This window comes from Podarcis gaigeae (genome assembly GCF_964106915.1).
Source record: "Podarcis gaigeae genome assembly, chromosome: 15".
Lineage (NCBI taxonomy): Eukaryota > Metazoa > Chordata > Lepidosauria > Squamata > Lacertidae > Podarcis > Podarcis gaigeae.
The window spans coordinates 3,876,583-3,895,189 of NC_139692.1; the positions used below are offsets into that span (position 1 = coordinate 3,876,583).

Sequence of the window (18,607 nt, forward strand, 5' to 3'; positions counted from 1 at the left end):
ATTTCTAAGTGTGCTATAATAAGCAGCAGGGGATGTTCAGACCAGAGCACACAACTTCTCTCACCTGCTGCTGGTTCCAAATGTGACTGATGAATGAGTCTGCACCATGGAAGGAAGTTCTTGCTACACCCACCACTCTCAGTTAAGGGATGGGGGGCTGAATAAATTAATCTGAGCTCACAGGATTCACTCCTATCTTACACATAGATACTCTAGTTAGCAGCCATTCTCGTTCTACAAAGATGACTGAAAGTGTAGCGAATGGTATAGTTTGTGTGGGCCTGAAAGACGGAACACCACCACAAAATGGATGCAATGTCTTTGAACTGTCAGTGAACTGCTCATGAACCGTGTTGTATAAGTGCTAATGGAATGTGGAAAACATCTTGATGTTTTGGCAAAAACAGTGTGTGCGGGAACGGAACAGCACAAGGCGGCTTGGTATATGCACAGCTTTATAAAACAGTCAGATAAGATAAGAGTTGTGAGACGATGCCAAGGACAAGGATGAGATGTTGCCAAGGACAAGGATGTGAGATGCCGAAAACATGCCAACAACAAGGAGTTGTGTAAGCATCAGGAGTTGCCAGGCATCAGTGGTGTGCATTGACAACTGTCGTTTGCCACCCGTGACTCTTACTGGGTCTGATCAATCCAGCGTAGAGTGGGGAGTATGGATGTGTGTATGACTGAGTGCATGTTCCCTGTCTTGTCACGTTTGTTAATCAATAAAGCAATGTTACAGAGAAAATCCAACATTGGTTGTCTGAGGTTTACTTTCATCTTCCCTGGAGTGTACTGGGTTTTATTTATGCTAAACACCTAAACAGATTAAAAGGACCTATTTGGTCATAACAAAAGTGGTACCTGAAAGGGGGCAAGTGGGCTATTTAATATGCAACATGAACAAATCAAAACCTCATTTTTTGGCTACTGTGTATGATCCATACTGCTACTAGACATTTAATAAATATAAATTGCATATATTGTGCTTTAATAAATTAACAAATCTCTTAAAATGCATTCTGGAGTGATTGAGGTGGTGCACAAGTGCCAACGTATTCAGAGCAAACAGCAACATCTCTGCTTCCAAAGCCCTCCAACTTTCCTGCTTTGGTTCAACAGCTACTTCTACGCCTATGAAAGGGAAATTCCCACATATGTGTGATCTGAGGCAGTTCCTTAGTCAACCACAGAGAAACTCAAAGCCATGGAAGAATTGTTGCTCCTACGTTATTAAGGATAAAGGGTGGAACGAAGGTGATCTGCAGCAAGAAGCTCCCATTCTTCTGGACAGCCTATCTGACACTCTGAGACATGTGTAGTGGTGTCAGCATCTCTTCGAAGATGGCTCCTTTCACGTTTGACCCTCTCAGATTGGCTTCTTGCAGGTCACAGCCCGACAGGTCACAATTCTGAAATGGCAGAGAGACGTTGGTAACTAAAGTCTCCTCTTTTTATATGTTTAAAACACGCACACGCAAAGCTAACAGCTTCCATCTTGTTAAGTTAGGTTGAATTTATTCACCTTAGTTGATTTCCATTTGCAACATTTTACTTCCTGGTGCTCAGAGGATATTTTGTACATTCGTTTACTATGCTTGTGAATTTTCTTTGTGTTTTGTAGCTGCTTTTTATGTGCAATGTTTATTTTGATATTAAAGAGGATGCTCCTTTTAGTTGTTAATTGTGTTTTTAAATAAAATAATAATAATAATAATAATAATAATAATAATAATAATAATAATAATTGCACCCCACCTATCTGTGCCCCAGCCACTCTGGGTGGCTTCCAACATATATAAAAACATAATAAAAAATTAAACATTTAAAAACTTCCCTATACAGGGTTGCCTTCAGATGTCTTCTAAAAGTCAGATAGTTGTTTATTTCCTTGACATCTGAAGGGAGAGCATTCCACAGGGCGGGCGCCACTGCCAAGAAGGTCCTCTGCTTGGTTCCCTGTAACCTCACTTCTCACAGTGAAGGAACCACCAGAAGGCCCTCAGAGCTGGACCACAGTGTCTGGGCTGAACAATTGGGGTGGAGATGCTCCTTCAGGCATGCAGGGCTGAGGCCGTTTAAAGGCTTTTCAGGACCGGTGTTATATGGTCCCGTCGACCGTTCCCAGTCACCAGTCTAGCTGCAGCGTTCTGGATTAGTTGTAGTTTCTGAGTCACCTTCATGGGCAAACACTTTTGATAATTTATTACAAATGCAAGGCTGTTGGAGCCAACAGTGAACCAAAAGGTAGCTAGCCATGGAAAGATACAAAAATGTATTCAGTAGCATTGAGAACCCTTTTAAATGAAAAGCCACCTGAGATTTGTGAAAAGTGTTAACAGAAACCCTATAAATGCTCAGCTGTTGATCAAAAGCTGAAAATGTAACTTACCTCCAAGTCAGTTCCTGCAAGAGTTGCTCCTCTCAGGTTGCAGTTCTTTAGCTTTGCATTTTTCAAAGTTGCAACTCTCAGATTTATTCCAGTCATCTGACTGCCTTCCATATCAACTCCTTTCAAGTTAGCACCTGAAGTAGGAAATAACATTTTAAGTCCAGTTTAAAAATGTGAACGAGTTCATTCTCATCGCCTGCTCTTGACCTTCTTAGTGAGAACAATCACACTAGTTCTGCAGCTTGATGCTCTGGTTTCTTAATGAAATGCAGTTAAAGGTCTCAGACGAGGCTCTTTCCCATTGTCAGCTGCCTGATATGGAGGTGCCATCGTCTATGCCTCCCCACTCCAAACCACACACTTAGGAAGCAATCCATCATCTGAATTATCCAAGAGTAATATGGAGACTGTAAGCTCAGCAGATGAGCTGATTTTGGCTTTAGAACAGGTGTCCCATCCCCCCACACTTACACACGAATGACTTGTGTGTGACTGCTTATACTCATGGAGCTGGGAAATATTTAAATAATACAATTCGCTTGGACTACTGCAATGTGCTCTACGTGGGGCTACCTTTGAAGGTGACCCAGAAACTACAACTAATCCAGAATGCGGCAGCTAGACTGGTGACTGGGAGTGGCCGCCGAGACCACATAACACCGGTCTTGAAAGACCTACATTGGCTCCCAGTACGTTTCCGAGCACAATTCAAAGTGTTGGTGCTGACCTTTAAAGCCCTAAACGGCCTCGGTCCAGTATATCTGAAGGAGCGTCTCCTCCCCCATCGTTCTGCCTGGACACTGAGGTCCAGCTCCGAGGGCCTTCTGGCGGTTCCCTCACTGCGAGAGGCCAAGTTACAGGGAACCAGGCAGAGGGCCTTCTCGGTAGTGGCGCCCGCCCTGTGGAACGCCTTCCCATCAGATGTCAAAGCGATAAACATCTACCTGACATTCAGAAGACATCTGAAGGCAGCCCTGTTCAGGGAAGTTTTTAATATGTGACATTTTAGTGTATTTTTCATCTCTGTTGGAACCCGCCGAGTGGCTGGGGAAACCCAGCCAGATGGGCGGGGTACAAATAAATTATTTTATTATTATTATTATTATTATTATTATTTTCAACCTGGAAATGGCAGGAGAGCTGAGTCCTTGTGGCTCATGAGGAGACATTCCCTGGAGCCCAAAGAGGATGTCAGTGAGGGTGGAGGAAGCCCCAAAGAGGACAGAGGCACAGTGGTGATTTGTTTACACTGCTCAGCCTCCCCACCTAACAGCTGATTTGCAGGGTAGGGCAGCAGCAGCCCCAGCCACTTTCCCATGCGTCCTCCAGCCTCCTGCCGGCCCCAGAGCTTCAATTCTAGTTGTGGATACTCTTGGATACAGTATTTTTTGTATGAATTGAAGAGAGAGCATCAGAGAAGGCACTTAAAGAATTCTCCTCATATTATGCAATTTCACTTATGCATGCAGGGCATCTGACTGTAACCCCCACATAAGTGGGGAGATGCCTGTAATCCTCCAAGATATTTCAGAATTTCCCTGTCACTACAGCAGGTGTCATATAAAAACAGAACGGCATCTAGTTTTTGTTTTTACCTTCTAGGTTAGCTTTAAGGCCAGAGGGGTCCTCAAAATTGCACCCTTTCAGGGATGCTCCTTCTGCATTAGAACAAAGCATCTTTACTCCTTGGAGGTTGGCACACTGATGGAGAGAGAGAGAGGGAGAGCTAAAATGAATCAGAGTCAGAGGATGGGCAACATATTAACTGGTCCAGATGTGAATATTCTATGTTTGAGACATGCCTGACCAGCCTTTGCTTATGGAAATTCCACAGCCCCCATTGGTAGCCTATTTAATTGTCACAATGTTCTTATTTTCCGAAAGTCTTTCCTACATCTACCCTCTAGTACAGTGTTTTTCAACCACTGTTCTGCGGCACACTAAAGTGCCGTGAGATGTTGCCTGGTGTGCCGTGGGAAAAATTCAAAATATTTTTTTTTAAAAAAATGTCAAATTTTCGCCCACTAGGCAGGCGCCGGACCACGCACTTGTTGCCTCCAGCGTGGCGGTGGTGCTGCCGGGCTCGTGCTGCCCGCTGGCCCGGCTCTCGGCGGCGCCCAAGGCACCCAGACCCGCTGCCTCTGGCCCGGCGCCGCTGCCGCCCGCCCGGCCGCCATGGTCCCGCTGGGGGAGAGCATGGCCGAGCGCGGCCCAGGCCACCCTGGGCGGGGAGGCCGCCGCCGCCGCCTCGGCCGGGGCTGCTGCCGACGCGCCCTCTGTCGTCTCTGGGGCTGCTGCAGCTGGGCTGCTGCCTGGTGGCGCTCAGCTTCGGGGCGCTGTCCCTCAGCAGCTCCCCGCAAGTGAAGAACTCCTGCCCCTTCTGGGCCGGCTCCTCAGTAAGTGCGCCTGGCCCAGCGCCTCCGGGGCCGCCCAGAGCCGGGCAGTCTGTGGCCGGGAAAAGACCTGCTCTTGACATTCCCCTCAGAGGCGAGCTTCCTTTGTTGACCCTGATTGTTTCCTTTCGGTTCTCCGCCAGTGAGTGTTCGCCCTCCGATGGCAGGAGCGCCCGGCCCTTAGCGAGAGGCTAAGGGTTTCTTGTCCACCTCTAGACCAGAAGAGGTAGAAAATGAAAGTTTTTTGGAAAATTTTGATATTATGTCTCTTCATACAGCTCAGGACCAGGGTAGTCTCTTATACACCCAGGAGATTACTGCGGTCTGTAAAGTAATTATTACTTTATATATAGTCAATATAGGCACAGAGTTAATTTTTTTAACATTTTCTAATGGTGGTGTGCCTCATGATTTTTTTCATGAAACAAGTGTGCCTTTGCCCAAAAAAGGTTGAAAAACACTGCTCTAGTATTCCAAAAGCACTGGTTTTGGTCCTGTCCCAGTGGATGGGTAAAAATCCCTGCAATTCTCTTCAAGCAATGGTTCAAGGACACTTCTGTTGCAGCTCCGCTGCCTCTCGTGTATTTTGTTGCAGGTGAATCCAGGTGGTGGAGGTATTGAAGAATGTATAGGCTGGGAATTCTAGGGAATTAGGAAGCTGCCCTTATATCAAGCCAGACCACCGGTTCATCTAGCTCATTATGGTCTATACTGACTGGCAACTCCAGGGTTTCAGGAAAACTAATGCAGCTGTTATCCTTAGGCTAGTTTCTATACATACTCACACATCCTTCTCCGTTCTCCAGGCAGGCAGGCAAGAGGCATTATCAGAGCTCAAGGACACATTCCTGCCATGCAAATAGGACGAAGTACTGGGCAAGGGGTGTGGCTGAGAAGGGAGTGTAGCCTGCAGGAGTCCCAAGGGCTTGCTAGGAAGGACTGGAGGGCTGTATTTGGCCTCCAGGCCTGAGGTCAGCCACTCCTGGACTCAGGGCAAAGATATCATGCTATTAAAGAAACCTTATTCAATTAATCAGGCCAGCTGCATAAATGTACCCACTTTGTTCTAAAGACAAATGTATGCTGGTTTTTAGCCCCACTCAAAACAACACTCACATCTAGAACTGATCCAGAGAGATCTGCTCGTTCAAGGTTTGCACAGCACAGGTTGGCATGGGCCAGGTTGCATCGGCTCAAGTTGGCCATCTTGAAGTTGATATATCGGAGATCTAAACGAGAGAGATCTGCCCCGCTGAAATTTAAACCCTGAAAAATTGGGAGAAGGGAGGGGGGAAAGACTTGCTGCCTGTATAGCACTTCAGAGCACTCAACAAACTTTGCCTACATGATCTCAAGAATCCCTTACAACGAAGCCCATTGGGGAGGATGGTGGTACCCCCACACTGTAGATGCAGCACTGGCGCTAAGAAACATGTCTAGAGCCTTAAGCTACAGACTGTGTGGGGGGATGAGATGGGATTTAATATTGGAACTACCCGGTTAACAATACTGGCTGTTGCATGGCCATGAACAAAAAAGAGCATCACTGAACATGAATTAATCAACTCTATAATTGTTGACTGTATTGGCATTATACTGATCAAGAGAACAGACAAATTATCTGCTTTGTAGAAAGATGGGGGGTTTTCTATAGAGGGATTTTCATTGGTAAAAGATCAAATTATTCCAATTCATTGTGGGATATGGCTGGATCATGATTTATTTATTTTTGTTTCATTAAGTTACTGGAACAGTAGGTAGTAGTCACAGCCTTCATTTACACATTCAGTAGAATGTGGTTGGAGAGTAGACCATACCACATTAAACTGTGGATGACGGAACACCATTTGTCATGCTCCTATGTAAAAATACAAAAGAATTCCTTCAGTTAAAAAACTAGCATTTCTTACAGAGGGATTCTTGCACAGTCCACTCCTACCTGTGCCAGTCTTTCTACCGGTATGAAATGTCCAAAAGTAAAATGAAAGAATGTAAAATTCATGGAGGCCATCAACGGCTATTGCTCATGACGGCTTTCTTCTAGATCCACTGTCAAAAGCAATATGCCTCTACATGTCAGTTGCTGGGAATCCAAAGTGAGTGAGTGCTATTTCACTCAGGGCTTTCCAGAGCCATCTGGTTGGCCCCTGCCAGAACAGGAGAAAGGACTAGATGCACCATCCAGCAGGCTCTTATGCCATCTCAGACAGAAACATGGGGACACATTTTTAAATTCTGCTCCACATCAAAAGCTTCCTGCGCCACCTAGCAGCTTGAAACTTGACCACTGGGTGGGCTCTGCCCATCGGCCTGAAATGTCCCACAAAAGATAGGCCAGTTCTGGCCCTGACCCTCAGGCTGAAACAGATCCCCCACTTTGCCTATAGAATAACCCTAACTAACAAAGAACAATCTTTGTTCTTGATACCTGACAGCGTAGCTCAGATTTGGTTGAAGTCGCAAGTAGGAACCTAACAAATTCCTTTCGGGAGATTGGCGAATGATCTTCAGCTGGTTGTGAATTCTGTAGGGAAAGAAGAAGAGCAGCAAGAGATGACATTCAACTACTAGTTGAGTTTTCAGTGATATTGGGATTTTGGAAAAATTCTGAACTGGGAGGAAATTTCTGATGCATATGGATTGTGATTTAGCACATTTATTTTACATCTGTTTTGTCATCCAAGAGCAAAAATAAAAAATAAAAAATGCCCATATCAATCTAACATACTACATAGTTATTTCAACATTGTTCTAATAAGCAAATTATCTGAGTGTAGAAGGGTAGAAACCCCCCTTACAGTGCAATCCTATGTGTCTACCCAGAATTTCTGTTGTTTTCAGTGAGATGTGCTCCAGTTAATTTCCAGCCTTAATAACGCTTGCTTCTGAGTAGATATGAATAGAAATTTCAACCAAATATCACTGACATTTTTATTGGGCAAGAAAATGAGGTGGTTGCAAAACCTGTAATTACCTTAATAGCTGCTTCTAGGTGTTCAATCAGTGAGTCAACCCCAAAAAACCTGGCTTCTTCTAAGACCCCTAGCACAAGAGAGAAGAACATGAATGTATCCTTGCTATAAATTACAATTATCATTATTCTTAATTAATTACCTTCCGCATACAGTGGTACCTCAGGTTAAGAACTTAATTCATTCTGGAGATCCGTTCTTAACCTGAAACTGTTCATAACCTGAAGCACCACTTTCACTAATGGGGCCTCCTGCTGCTGCTGCGCCACTGCTGCACGATTTCTGTTCTCATCCTGAAGCCAATCGGAAGGTCCTGCAGCCAATCGGAAGCTGCGAAAGCTTCGTTGGACATTCGGCTTCCAAAGAACGGTTGCAAACCAGAACACTCACTTCCAAGTTCATGCCGTTAGGGAGCCAAAACGTACAAGTACCAAGGCGTTCAACAACCAAGGTTGTATAATAAAAACAGCTTTAAAAAAATGGTGAAAAGCTGCACAGAAATAACATACAGTGGTACATCCGGTTACATACGCTTCAGGTTACAGACTCCGCTAACCCATAAATAGTGTTTCAGGTTAAGAACTTTGCTTCAGAATGAGAACAGAAATTGTGTTCTGGCGGCGCAGCAGCAGCAGCAGGAGGCCCCATTAGCTAAAGTGGTACTTCAAGTTAAGAACAGTTTCAGGTTAAGTACGGACCTCCGGGACAAATTAAGTACTTAACCCAAGGTACCACTGTACCATGTAGTTTCAGATATGCTCAGCATCCTGTTCCCTTAAACGGGGTTGCAGGAGCCAGTCACAAGATTGTGCACAAATTCTTCTTCCCCAAAGTGAATGCTCTAACTAGCTAATGTCAGTACAAGCAACTTCCCACTTGATCAGCACATGGGCTCCCGCTAACATGCACGCTGCACAGCATCCAGTAACGGAGCCCTCGCACCAGTGGGAAGATGCTTCTACCCATTTTAACCATTATGAGAATTAACCATAGTTGCAGTTAAGCAGGACTTGAAATATGGGTTTGAGGACCGTTTCAAAACTGGTCAACAACACACCATGGTTAGCGTTAACTTAAACAACACCCATACCCACCACCATTGGTGTGGGGCAGGTGTTTGTAAATTGTTATTTTAAATATTACTCTTAAAAGAAGTGTCATAAGTAGTAAAATGTAAAGAAACAACCAAAACCCTACAGTATTTCTAATCAGTACTAACTGAAATTATAAGGGGGTTAAACCTGGGCAGCAGAGGGGTGTGAATGAGTGAGAGACAGCGAGCACACAAAATCCTGCAAAGGTTCATTAACTGTGATTAGGTGAAATCCTGATTAGATCAACTATTATTATTATTATTATTATTATTATTATTATACACAATTCTATCCCCTTTCTTCTGTTGAGCTCATAATGGCACAGAATAGCTTCATGGCTGGGTGAGGATTTGAACTCAGGTCTCTCTGCAGCCAAAGCACTGGACTATTACATGTGCACAGCGCCAAGTCCAGTCCTGTGACTGCAGCAACTCAGACTGCGTATTTCAACTCCATACCCGTTGAGGTTACCTCTTCTCTTGGCAAGAGAATGAGGTTGCTTAAAAGTTTTAAACTCTCTCCTATGAGCAGCACACACCAATAAAACTGTCGGTCGTACACATCTTATATTGGATGTAATTGGGGACGGAGGAAAGGAGAATTAGATTTCCAGCCCAAAGGGCCCCATGGTTATCCAATTTCGGAAGCGTATGCTTCCAAAACAAGTACTGTTTTTTCCATGGGGGATGCAAAGAGGTGAATAAAATTTAAGAGCACAGGATGCAATGTCCCCAAATTACGCTCACGCACTTCTGATTAATAAAACGGCGATTATTCCAGCCTTTAATAAGCTGACAGCAACAAATATATTTAGGGTGAAGCATTTGTTCCACTTGAGCCAAGGGGAGTTTTGACATGCTATACTGAGAATGTATTCTGTGTTAGTTATAGTTTCTCTAGTTCCAATCAATTAAGAGCTAGGATGTAAAGTGTGAGCTCTACGATAATATATTCTGACATGTTTCTTCTTTTTTAAAGCTAAGAATTAACCAAAGTGGCCCTGAATTAGGTCAGGGAAGAAGACTTGACCCCTTTTTTCTATCATTATTTTCCTTCAAAAAAGAAAGAAAGAAGATTGGCTTTCTTCCTTTTCTCCTCCAAAGCTGCCAGGAGACCACTGGGAAAGAGACCTCCACACTCCCACCCAAATGATTTAACAGCTTCAGGAGTGACATTTGGAGTGTGAAAACAGTGCGAGGGGAAAAGAGGATAAGCAACCCTTCCCTCAGTGGCAGGATGTTTGCATTCTAATATGCTAGTCCTACACAGAGTAGACCCACTAACAATAGGTAGACACAGCTAACTTTGGTCTACTAATTTCAATGGATCTCCTGAGTAGATCTTAGCTGGATATGTCCCACTGACCTAAGCTAGAGTCCACCTCTCTCAGCTGCAATTTATTTTTGTTGCATTATGTTTTAATACTTCAATAATCAATCTTCAGAATCCCATATAGGTTTGGCTCTTAAGTCTGCAGGATGCACTCCTCCCCACCCCTGCTAAGGAAAACCAAACTAAGCAACAATTAGTTTTTTGACAGCACCATCCAAAAGCCCCTTTAGGCTCATCTAAGAACAAGAGTTTGGCAGCAAACAACAAGAAAATGATAACATGACTGGTACCCCAATAATACATACCTAACAAATTAATGCCTTCATTTACAATAAGCTGTCCATGACGCAAAAAGTTCAAAATTGGTTCAAAGTACTCAGGACTACGGTCGACTAGGAAAGCTCCTCGGTGATCCCGCTTATTCCCCCAGGCATCTGTTTCCAACAGGAAGTATCACACAAAAATTCAGTGCACAAAAAGAGAAAGCCTTCAAAAATCAGATTTATTATTCTAATAACCCAGTTGTGCACTAGCTCAAGGAAGTTATTTAAAAACAGGCAGCTTGGGAGAGGGAGCAATTTTCAAAAGTCCTCTTAAGACTTTCAACTCAAAATGTTATAAAGGAAAAAGCAAGCCAAAAACCAAATATAGGGGCTGTTCTAACAGTTCCATCCTACTTAAAAAAGAATTGGTGAGATACAGATTACAGTCATGGCCTTTCAGCTAGACTAAAGTTCAAATTCTGGACTAAGGGTTCCAGAGAAGTCTCTGACCCCGTGTTAGAAACTCAGCTATATAATCTAATTGGCAAACGGCACCTTAAACCTGGACTATAGTTGCCACAATGGAATGTCTAGGCGCCATTTCCCCTTGCCCAATGTGATGATGTTGTTGTTGTTGTTATCATTAATTATTATTCCATTTCTATACCACTTTATATTTTAAAGAAAAAATCACAACATGGTTTACAACACACTAAAGCATCAAATAAAACAATCCAGAATAAAACTAATTCAAGCTTCAAGGAAAATATTTCAGACACTTCTCTAAGTGACATTCTGCTTTCCCCAGTTGCCAACCTGGCATCCAGAGCTCTCCACAAGGTCACAATGGGACCTGCACCAGTTGCAAAATAAATAAATAAACAAATAAATAAAACCCCATCCATCTGGCTGGGTTTCCCCAGCCATTCTGGGTGGCTTACAACATATCTAGCAACATAGTAAAAACATCAGTCCTTAAAAACTTTCCTAAGACAAGACTGCCTTCAGATGTCTTCTAAGCCAGATAGTTGTTTATCTCCTTGACAACTGAAGGGAGGGTGTTCCACAGGGAGGGTGCCACTACCAAGAAGGCCCTCTACCTGGCGCCTGGGCTAACTTCAAATACTGCTCTGAGCTTTCCTATAGTACAGGGATGTGAAACAGAATCCACCTGGTGGGCCAGATCCTGAGCTCCCACAGCCCTTGTGGGCCATTTTTGAAGGGTGGGTGGGACTGCCCACTTGTCAATCAACTGATGTCACAATGACTGAAGGGGAGCAATTAACCTTTGTCTTGTCAACCTGAATTCAAGCCGGTGATTTGAAGCGTAATTAAGATTGCAATCCTGATTATTCCTTTCTACTGTAAGACTGATTAATTAGGCATCTTTTTCTGTTGCTGTTCATTTGTTAGAGGAAGCCAGGCTTGAATCTGGCTTCTTAGGTTCTTCTTCTCACTCATACAGGGAAGAAGCAAAAATGGAGAATCACACAACATGAACGATAATCCAACAACAAGGCACAAAGCTTATTTGCTTACAGAAACAACCAACTTGTCATACAATGGGGCAGCTGCCAATGAAGCTATGCAATGCACCTTTCGATAAACTATTTGTCTGCTTTGAGAGAGGCTCCCATAACAAAGCGTAAAAAATGGGGATTGACTTAGAATAATTTTAGTCCATACTGACCTTTATCTTTAAACATCCGAGCCAGCATGCTATCAGGTTCTTTACTAACTAATGTGGTCCTAGGGGAAAAAAGCAGAAGCATTAACAAATAAGTTCAAGGCTTTGATTTTTAGAATGGTGTTCAGGTTTTGCGTGGGTTTTTGTTTTGTTTTGCAGAGATATTTCCCTCTGTGTTTGGTGCTTTTACCTGTAAACCTTGTGGAAGAGGGCCGGAGCTCAGTGGATGAGCATCTACTTTGCACGTCATGTGCCCCAGATTCAATTCCCCACATCCCTAGGGAGGGCTGAAGCCCTGGAGAGCCATTGCCAGTCCGTGCAGACAACCGTGAGGCAGATGGACCAATGACCTTCCTATTTTTCCTATGCCGTTCCTTCCCTTTGCTCCAATAGCAAAATCATCATTTAGAAAACAAGTACAATTTATTTACTTTGAAAGGGCATTCGACTGTAGAGGGTTGGAGCTGAGAAGTACTGCCTAGAATTTGGAGCCTGTGTTTTAGTGGGATGGAGTAATTTTCTGCAATGTTGGTAATGATTTTGTCTGCTGACTCACTGAGTTCGTTGCAGCGTTTTGCAAATATAAATAACCTTGTGGCAACAAAGTGACAGGCTCTTACCGGGTAGTTGTGAAGTACCGCCCTCCAACGTTGAGAGTTATCCAGTCTGAGTGAGAGCCTGTTAATGCTTCAGGAGGGTTTACATCATTCTGGGGATCTGTAAGCACGGCATGTACATGAACACTTTTAGTGCCGTCGTGAACGTGTCCATTTCACAAGACAAAAAGCAACATAGCAAAATAATTCTGGATTCTTACCAATGAACGGCTCCCCTTCACATACAAAGAGGACATCATCATCCCTGAAATGGGAAGAGAGAAAGAGAGTAAAATGTTTCCATGTGCAAGGAGACGGTATATAACTCGGTTTAGGGCAATAGTGACCAGAAGCATAACTTCAATCTCCAAGGTTTTAAATTTAAACTAAGGGGCATTAAAAGCTAAGGAACTGTTCCAGGATAATTGGCTGGGTGCCAGGGAGGCAGTAAATAATTGAGGGTGGAAAACAACCACCATCATGTTTTAAATTATGCATGCTTTAAAGTATGGTTGTAAATATTTTAGAGATAATTTTATGTAATAATATTTTTTTGTATACTACTTTGAGGTTTTCTACGATCAAATGGTATATAAATTTTATGAAATAAAGGAATGAATGAATAATTTGGTTAAGCCCTTCTAAGACTGTGTTGCTACAGAATGCAGGCAGAGGACTGCATGTCTGAATGTGTTCCATCAAAAACTCACTGTGCACATGAGCTAACCTACCAGGGATGCAAGGGAGCATTTCGGCATGCTATTTCCTACCTGCATTTGGGCACTGTCCTAAGGGGGTTGCACCATGATGCTTTTCTGAATGTGTAGACCCTCTCTTAGAAACCTAGCATCCTCTTCTGATCCCACCCTCAAGTATGTTATGCTCTTCCCTCTCCTTTGCATGTGTGTCTGAAGTAACTACTTCCCACAAACAAGGAAGGCTTTCTGGGCTCACAGGAAAAGTTATTTGGGCACACCCAGCCATGTCATAGTCACTGGTGCAATACAAGCCACAATTACTCTATGAGCAGAGTAATATTTTGTTAATGCCAAATATGGAATAGTTGTTTCAATTGTCTTCAAAAACTGATAGCAGAATGTATTTTCTAAAAGTTGACTTTCAGTAAACAGTTAAATGTTCAATTTTGCAATCCAATACTTGTACAACTCATTTTGATCCAGTCACCAAAAAAATGCAACAACACTCACAATTGGGGGCACTGGAGAAAGTTCAAGTTAGATCCAGATTTTTGCAAGAAAATCTGAATGAGAATTTGTTTGAGGTCTATTTCCCAACAAATTAATTCCAGCCTCTGAAGGCATCAGACAAAACTGATATATAACAATAACTATTTAAGGTAATAATTATATCAGAGCAGTCTGTGTGCCTTTTTTTTTTTTTTTGCTGCCACACTACTCTGCAGACCAGGTGATTTGTATGACAGTAAATATTAATAATTATATATAAAGAGACACAGTTTGCTGCTGGGTGAATCACCTGGTGTCTTTTGCTGCCGCAGTGCCCGGCAGACCAGCTGACAGCAGCCAGGCAAGTGGAGGTGCTAAGTGCCTGCACATCTCCATCCAGTTGCAAAATGCACTTAGTGCCTGGTAATTTCAAATGCTGAATGAGAGTCCACAATAATCTCTGAATCAGGCAAACTATGATTACTACAAACCCTGGCTCACCACCCTACTAGAACTGAAAACTGTTTCAAAATGGATGTTTATTTCTGGTATACAGGCAGATTGTGCTCTTTACGACAAACTCTGATTCCTCCAAACCAGGAAATGGAGGAGGGGAAAGGAGGGAGTCCACAACATGCTCCCCAAAACCAAGGTTTAGTTTGGCCAGCAGTTTTGAACGGGTCCTCATGAGCAGCTACCCCACTTTTGGAAGGTCAGAAAGCAATGGCACATTCCAGTGCAATGAGGTCACTGTATCCTAACAGACAGTTGACAGTCACCCCCTTCCCTCCAAGCAGCTGTTGGTTCCTTTTAGTTTCTGCAAGAAAGTTCCAATCATGTGAACATTAAATCCATGCCCAACTTACCTTATCAAAGCAATGTCATCAATGAGCCCACCTCTCCCATTATACACGCTGGTTGCTTTTATTCCAAGCTTATTACTGGCTACAGACAGCAAATCAGACAGTGTCCCATAAACCGCCACAACCTATAAAAAGAGAAGGTGAGTATTTAGCCCAACAGTGCTTAATGTTTTAGGGCCCCCACTTTTGTTTTATGAACCTAAATTCCCTGTCCAACCTGAACAGCAGACATAGATAGGGAAATGCCAGAAACCTCACCACCATTTGAATTATAGCACATTCAAATGCAGCTGTCATGTGTTTTCATTCAGCTAAAGCACAGATTCATAACTCAAACAAGATTTTGAATAGTCAGCAGCTTCACAAAACACAAGCTACAGGTGCATGGGGTTCCAGTGAATGAAAAGGGGGGAAAGATGCTTTGCCCCAAACACACAGTTTGTTATTTATGGTTCCTGTACTTGTTCCTAATCAGAGCTCGGCTGCCTGTTGTTGATTATGAGCAGAAACAGCAACAGGAAGAGTACCTGCTAAATTTATGCTTAATGCTGCTATTTCTACTCTGTCCCTCTATGGATGTATGACAGCCAGTACTGTAAATGAAAGCCAGCAAAGTGGCTTTTCTGGAAAATTTTGAATTAGAAAGCTTTTTAGACTTTCCCACCCAAAACCCTAATATAGACCAGGTTTTCCATGGCTGTCTTCAGTTTAGTCAACAAAACAGTGTGTGCCATTGTAGATTTTAACATGTCAAAAGTCACCTGAGCCTCTGCTCAGTAGCCAAACTTTCTGCACTGCTTAAGACAAAACAACAAAAACAAAGTCCGCTTTGTATTATAGTACTGATATATTTCAAAAAGTAAAAGCCTTTTTACTTTTTTTGAGCTTTTTTTAGGAATACTTTTTTGAGCTTTTTTTAGGAATACATTTGTAAATTTTTCCAGATACAATTCAATAGTGTACACTTCCTTATACAGTATTAAAAACATTAAACAAAAAGAATGAAGGCACTGCATACTAATTTTAGCTTACTAAGAGAACAAGAGTTTTATGCATGTGATTTTCTTGTGTATAGTTGCTTGCAAAAAAGGTTAGAACTTCAAAACTGACTGATCTGATTCACATGAAAATGGTCAGTCGAACTATGCCTTTGCCAGACCATGCAAGCCAGTGGGCTCAGAGAAAAGCTCACAGCTGCTTTGCTCCCCCTGGTCCTTTCTCCTGCCAAGCCATGCTTAGCTAAGTGAAGGTTTGGCTGAGCATGCCCTCTTAACTGTGACTTGTGGTTTAGCTCTCCCCTTACAAACCATGAGACACAGTCAAGGTCCATTTTTACTAGTTGCACAGACAACTACTTCAAATAACAATTTCCCACCCTGTTATGACTCATCTGCTCCATCTCTAAACTTGTTCAGTATTTCCAAAGGCAATAAATAAAACCATTTTTGGAATGCCATGTTTACCTATGTTTCACTAAATTCCAAAGCCACCCAGAGCTTTTAACGGCTATGACTACAGCTAATGGCTATGCCTTCAGAACCAATTTACATGTACAGTTATCAAGGATTATTTTAAAAGAACAGGTCTCAGAGACAAACAAACCTCTGAGTGAAATTTACAAACATGAAAAAAGAAAAATGGAAAATTCATCTGTTTGCATAAATCCAGTTCAGAAAGGATGGCAGTAATTACTGGAAGGATGTCACGTTATTAGTGTTATTATTTTTAATTATGATGGGCAATAAGCTACTCAACCTTTTGTTTTGGACACAACTTGCAACCCATCACCATACCTGGGGGTAATGTAGAAAAATCCCTGCCCTCCACCCAGAATCACTACTGAAGGAAGCCCTGTTTAGGGAAGTTTTTAATGTTTGATGTTTTATCGTGTTTTTAATATTCTGTTGGGAGACGCCCAGAGTGGCTGGGAAAACCCAGCCAGATGGGTGGGGTCTAAATAATAAATTATTATATATTAAGCTGTTGTTAATTTCTGACTCACTCTTAGGTACCAGGTGAAACCTTTTTGCTTTAGGGCAGAAGTTTTCAACCAACTAAGTTCTTTCTGTGGCACCCCTTGCCTGCAGAGCTGGCAGCCTCTCACCCATTTCTGAACACCCTCCTTTGTGGAGTGTTTCCTCAGCCTCCTCTCCTTGAGAGTCCTCGGGTCAGCTGCTGCCGCCATCCCTGGTCTCTGACCTGCCCCCAAAGGGAGATGCTTGTAGCCAGGGCTGCTGCAACAAACAGCTGTGCAAGCCTTTGGAGGCAGAGACATGAGAGGGTACACCTGGCAACATGGGAGGGGGGCTGCAGGGCTATCTCCCAAAAGAACCTCAGCAACTTTGGGTCATCTCTCCATTCCAGGTGCTGGTGGGGGTTGCTACGCATCTGTGTGGCCACTGTGCAAAACAGGATGCTGGACTAGACAGGCCTTTGGTCTGATCCAGCAGGGCTTTTATTAGTCACAAATCCAACAGCTTCCCTGGGCACTTTCAACTAGGAACGTTATTGCTCTCTTTCCACAACCCAGCAAAGTCTAATCCGTTCTGCCAGCTTGTTTTTCTATAGTAATTATTATCTACTTCCTACCCACCCACTCACTCACTCTTTCCTTTGTCTCCCCCACATATACTTATTGCATTTATTTTATTTGGATATCCCTTAAATAATAAAATTCTCAAAACAATTTGCATAAATTTGTGTATGTGTATATTATATATTTATGTGTATATTATCAATAAAATCAAATGTCAAGAACAAGTTAGCATAATTCTTTTCAAAATAAGGTTCAGAGTTTTAAAAATATACACTATAAAATAAAATTACATTCTAATACACATGTGCCTTGCTTAAACGAATACTCATTTTAAATATTTGGGTCAAACAGAGTTGTTGCCAGTTTTCCAAGCTGATCAATCTTGGGTGATCGATTTTATTGAATATAATTACATGATTAATTTCATTTTAATCAGTAAATATATATGGTGAGACTTCTTGCTTTAAGGCTTTTATAGTTAAATAGGCAGGGCATAAATTCCTTAACTTTTTTATAAAAAAGTTATATAAAAAGGATTTACAGTACTTATTCCGTGTGACATTCTAAGAAAGAGGATCACCAAGATGTCTTCTCAGAAGTGGCACCCCGCTGCTGGAATCTACCTGCTCAGTGACCTCTATTATTATTTTTTAATAAATAAATGCTACTGTATAATTTTAATCTGTGTATATTATCTTGGGACAGGGCGGGGGGTAAATTCGCCCTGGAGACGTTTCTAAAGGATGCCATATAAATCAGATGACTAAAATTGACATAGAAGTGAGTCCCAATGGGGCTTGCTCCTTGGTAAACTGGTATAGGACAGCAGGGAAAGGGGGGAGGGGACCCCAAACCCGTAGACTTCTAATCAGACCTTGAGATCTAGCAACTTCACTGCCTGTTTTCGATGGTAGGCTGCTTGGGAGCAGAGACTTGGCTCTGTCGCTTTATGTGCCTCTTGCCCTGCTTTGTATCATGACTGGGATGGTGGAAATTAAAGTCAGTCTCCTCGTTATTCAAGCCCCTTCTCACCAAAGCGCCCCTCACTCACCTTTCCATTCCTGGGGCTGCCATTGACAAAGAGGGTGACTCTCTTCATCGCCTCCCCCACCCCGGAGGGACTGAGGCGCCTGAAGCCGCGCCCGGGACTTCTTGCCAGCCGAGCGACAAACCCGGAAGCAGCACTTCTCCAACTGGCACGCCCACCCACCAATCCACGCCACTCATTCTCAATTTTTCCCCCTGTCTTCCCTTCTTTCACCCAATGGGAACCAAAGCCGACGCGATGG

At 42.9% G+C, this 18,607-nt stretch overlaps 1 protein-coding gene and 1 long non-coding RNA gene across 3 annotated transcripts in view; one reads left to right on the forward strand and one right to left on the reverse strand.

Annotated features, from left to right (window-relative positions):
* Window positions 1–4,384, forward strand: part of LOC310832212 — a 288,863-nt gene extending 284,479 nt beyond the window's left edge. Inside the window, exon 3 of the long non-coding RNA XR_014558151.1 lies at window positions 4,308–4,384. This is a non-coding gene — a long non-coding RNA (uncharacterized lncRNA). The remainder of the gene's footprint in view (window positions 1–4,307) is intronic.
* Window positions 939–18,514, reverse strand: KCTD9 (potassium channel tetramerization domain containing 9). 2 transcript variants are annotated; one of them, XM_083713762.1, is made up of 12 exons: window positions 18,370–18,514; window positions 14,786–14,907; window positions 12,954–12,997; window positions 12,757–12,853; window positions 12,140–12,198; window positions 10,492–10,620; window positions 7,763–7,830; window positions 7,217–7,312; window positions 5,905–6,054; window positions 3,991–4,096; window positions 2,396–2,529; window positions 939–1,415 (listed from the first exon to the last, which is right to left on the reverse strand). In XM_083713762.1, the coding sequence occupies exons 1-12, from the start codon at window positions 18,415–18,417 to the stop codon at window positions 1,299–1,301; spliced, it is 1,170 nt and encodes a 389-aa protein (XP_083569888.1). In that variant the 5' UTR covers window positions 18,418–18,514; the 3' UTR covers window positions 939–1,298. The 2 variants fall into 2 exon arrangements, with proteins under 2 accessions (XP_083569888.1, XP_083569889.1); XM_083713763.1 differs by lacking the exon at window positions 10,492–10,620.
* Window positions 18,515–18,607: the final 93 nt, after the last annotated feature.

What these genes read in the sequence shown, in the direction of transcription:
- KCTD9 (XM_083713762.1), bottom strand. Translation starts at nt 18,417, where the DNA reads ATGAAGAGAGTCACCCTCTTTGTCAATGGCAGCCCCAGGAATGGAAAG. An exon ending in TGAAGGGGAGCCGTTCATTG is followed by an intron (nt 12,854 to 12,953) that starts GTAAGAATCCAG and finishes CCGTGCTTACAG; the next exon opens with ATCCCCAGAATGATGTAAAC. An exon ending in CCTTAAAGCTAACCTAGAAG is followed by an intron (nt 2,530 to 3,990) that starts GTAAAAACAAAA and finishes TTCCTACTTCAG; the next exon opens with GTGCTAACTTGAAAGGAGTT.